This window comes from Helobdella robusta (assembly GCF_000326865.2).
Source record: "Helobdella robusta unplaced genomic scaffold HELROscaffold_16, whole genome shotgun sequence".
Classification (NCBI taxonomy): domain Eukaryota; kingdom Metazoa; phylum Annelida; class Clitellata; order Rhynchobdellida; family Glossiphoniidae; genus Helobdella; species Helobdella robusta.
The window spans coordinates 2334005-2337133 of NW_008703893.1; the positions used below are offsets into that span (position 1 = coordinate 2334005).

General features: G+C 36.2%; 1 protein-coding gene across 1 annotated transcript in view; it reads left to right on the forward strand.

The window, feature by feature from the left end:
* HELRODRAFT_75629 (hypothetical protein) overlaps window positions 1-1646 on the forward strand; it is a gene marked incomplete at both ends in the record, with an annotated part of 2580 nt that extends 934 nt beyond the window's left edge. Inside the window, 6 exons of the mRNA XM_009015596.1 lie at window positions 1-242; window positions 397-519; window positions 841-911; window positions 996-1039; window positions 1339-1438; window positions 1520-1646. The exon at window positions 1-242 is cut by the window's left edge and continues 38 nt beyond it. Coding sequence (XP_009013844.1) covers window positions 1-242; window positions 397-519; window positions 841-911; window positions 996-1039; window positions 1339-1438; window positions 1520-1646 — 707 coding nt within the window. The remainder of the gene's footprint in view (window positions 243-396; window positions 520-840; window positions 912-995; window positions 1040-1338; window positions 1439-1519) is intronic.
* Between the last annotated feature and the right edge of the window lie 1483 nt (window positions 1647-3129).

Here is a 3129-nt window from a genome sequence, read left to right on the forward strand (position 1 = left end):
AAAAACATTTGTCTAAATCGAACGCGAGACATCATCCTAATCTGAAAAACTATCATAAACGTAAACCCAACTACGAAAACGATCATGGTGACGATGACAACAACAACGATGATGATAATGATAACGTTAACAACAACAATGATGATGATGATGATGATGATGACGATCAGTTGTTATTGGTGGATTTGTACAACATGGCCTATCAAATTGCTAAAGGCCTTGATTATTTAAGCTCAAAAAAGGTTTGGTCATGTTAGACACACAGACATACACAAAACACACATACAGACATACACACACATATAGACTTACACACACATACAGACATACACACACATACAGACATACACACACATACAGACATACAAATATATACACGCACGCACGACAACACAGTACATACACAGAGATATCGCGGCCAGAAACGTTTTGGTTACTGAAAGCAGGACGATGAAGCTGTGTGACTTTGGACTGGCCAAAGATTGCTACAAGACCGAAGAGTATAAGAAAAAATCAACGGTGGTTATGTGTGTGTGTGTGTGTGTTTGTATGTGTGTGTTGTGCGTACGTGCGTGTGTGTGTTGGGTGTCGTACTTTCTGGGGTCTCTACTCAACTGGGGTCTTGATTCACTGGGATATTCATGTGCGCTTTGTGTACATATGTGTGATTGTCTGTTTGCATATGTGTATGTGTGTGTGTGTTTGCATCATGTGTGTGTGTTTGTTTTGAATGTGTATGTGTTTGTGTGTTTGTTGTTTGTGTGTAATGCAATAAGAGATTAATTAATCAATCAATTATTTATGGTCAATTGTTAATTAATTATATTTTTTTATAACTAGACGCCAGTGCCAATAAAATGGATGGCGTTGGAGTCATTATCTAAAAATATTTACACCCTGCAGAGTGACGTGTTAGTAGTAGCCGTTTAATTAATGAAAATTTAATTAATTAGTTAATTGATTGAGTAATTAATTGAATTTTGATTAATTTTCAGCTGGTCGTTCGGCGTCTTGCTATGGGAGATATTTACATTAGGTAGTTGGATCATTTGCAAAAAGTTTTTTATTTTTCATTTTCATCCTTATTATTTTCATCATTTGTTACGTTAAAATCTCTTCATCTTCGTCGTCGTCATCGTCATCATCAAATTTAATCATTATCATCATTATCATTTTTCAATTTTCAATATCATCATTATCATCATCATCTTACAATCTTCATCGTCGTCATCACCATCATAAATATTCTACCATCATCATCATCATCCTCATCTCATTCACTCATCGTCGTCATCTCAATTGTCATCCTCATCTCACTCATCATCCCATCGTGACCAGGTTCGAATCCATACAGCGGCCTAGTTATGGATAAAACATTCTTGGATCGCTTGCAAGAAGGATATAGACTTGAGAAACCTTCGCTAGCTGATAAAGAAATGTAATTATTGTGACTATAATTCATATTTTATTATATCTATAATAATAATTATTATTAATTATAATAATTATAATTTTAAAGTTACAACTTGATGATATGTTGCTGGCGTAATGAACCTAATGAAAGACCAAACTCGACGCAGCTCGTTACTACGATTAGTTCCATTCTTATGAAGAAATATCAGACGGTTGGTTGGCTGGCCGGTTGACTGATTGATTGATTGGTTGGTTGGTTGGTTGGCTGGTTGATTGATTGGTTGGTTGGTTGGTTGGTTGGTTGGTTGATTGGTTGGTTGATTGGTTGGTTGATTGATTGGTTGGTTGATAGGTTGATTGATTGATTGGTTGGTTGGTTGGTTGGTTGGTTGGCTGATTGGCTGATTTAATTGATTGGTTGACTAGTTCTTCTAATTAATTGATTGATTAATTGATTGATTTGTCGTTCGGTTGGTTGATTTGCATTTGCAAGTAATTTGTTTGAATGTTCGTTTGGATTTGTTAAGTTCAATGTTAGTTTAATTGTGATTTAATATCCAAATCCATCTACTAATTCACATTTTCAGCAAAACTATTTAGACATGAGCATAAAAACAAATGGTAGTAGCATCAACAACAACAGCAGCAGCAACAACAGCAAAACAACAACAACAATGTTTGTCGCAAACCCAGCAACTACAACGACAACAACATTTCCATCTTTACCAACAACAACAACAACATCACCAGCAACAAAACCACAAAAAGCCAACAACAACAACACAGCGTTTACATCAACGTAAATGTCAACAACAACATCAACAGCGACAACAACAACATTGAAAATTATTTGCAGCCAGACGGGCATGATCAATACTGTTACCCTGACGGCCATGGAGATTCGCAACAATTTGAAACTCGGCAAAAATATTTCACTATTACGACGGTCTTCAATCCAATATATGATTTGCAAGTGAGTGATAATCCCAACAACAACAACAGCAGCAGCAGCAACAGCAACAACAGCAACAACGGAAGAAAAAAATCTGATGACTTTTATACTGATGTCATTTCGGGTCGACGCAAAGATGACATTAACAGTTTTTGTAATAAATCGCCCGACATTAACAAGAGTAGTAACAATAATTACATCGAAATTTTCAACAACGAAAATTATGACTCTCGTAAAAATGGAGATGATGACGACGATGATGTAGCCGATGATGACTACGATGATGAGAATGACGACGATGCATTTTATTACATCGATACTTACGGGAATGAATTTTTCAAAGATACAAAACTGTCTTTGTGTTCGGAGGATAATTTTAGTAGCAGCAGCAGTAGCAACAACTACAACAGCAGCAACAACATCAAAGTCGAAAATCGCAGCTGTAGTAGCTATAGCAACGACTTTGTCATGAAACAACCACTAAGTAATGAAGCAAATAACATTAATCTAAAGCCAACAACTTTGCTACCAGACATAAAAACATCAACAGCTGCAGTAACAGCAGTAGCAGCTTCAGAAGCTACAGCAGCTAAAACAGCAACGGCAACCTCCACAACCAATCGTCATTCAAAAAACTTGAAGCAGAAACCGCATAGAAAAGAGACGAAGATGTCAGTTGAGAGCGGGTTCTACTCGATGAATAAGAATAAAAAACAACATGAAAGGATGGAGATGGAGCAAATTATTAAGACGGAAAAAGAAAT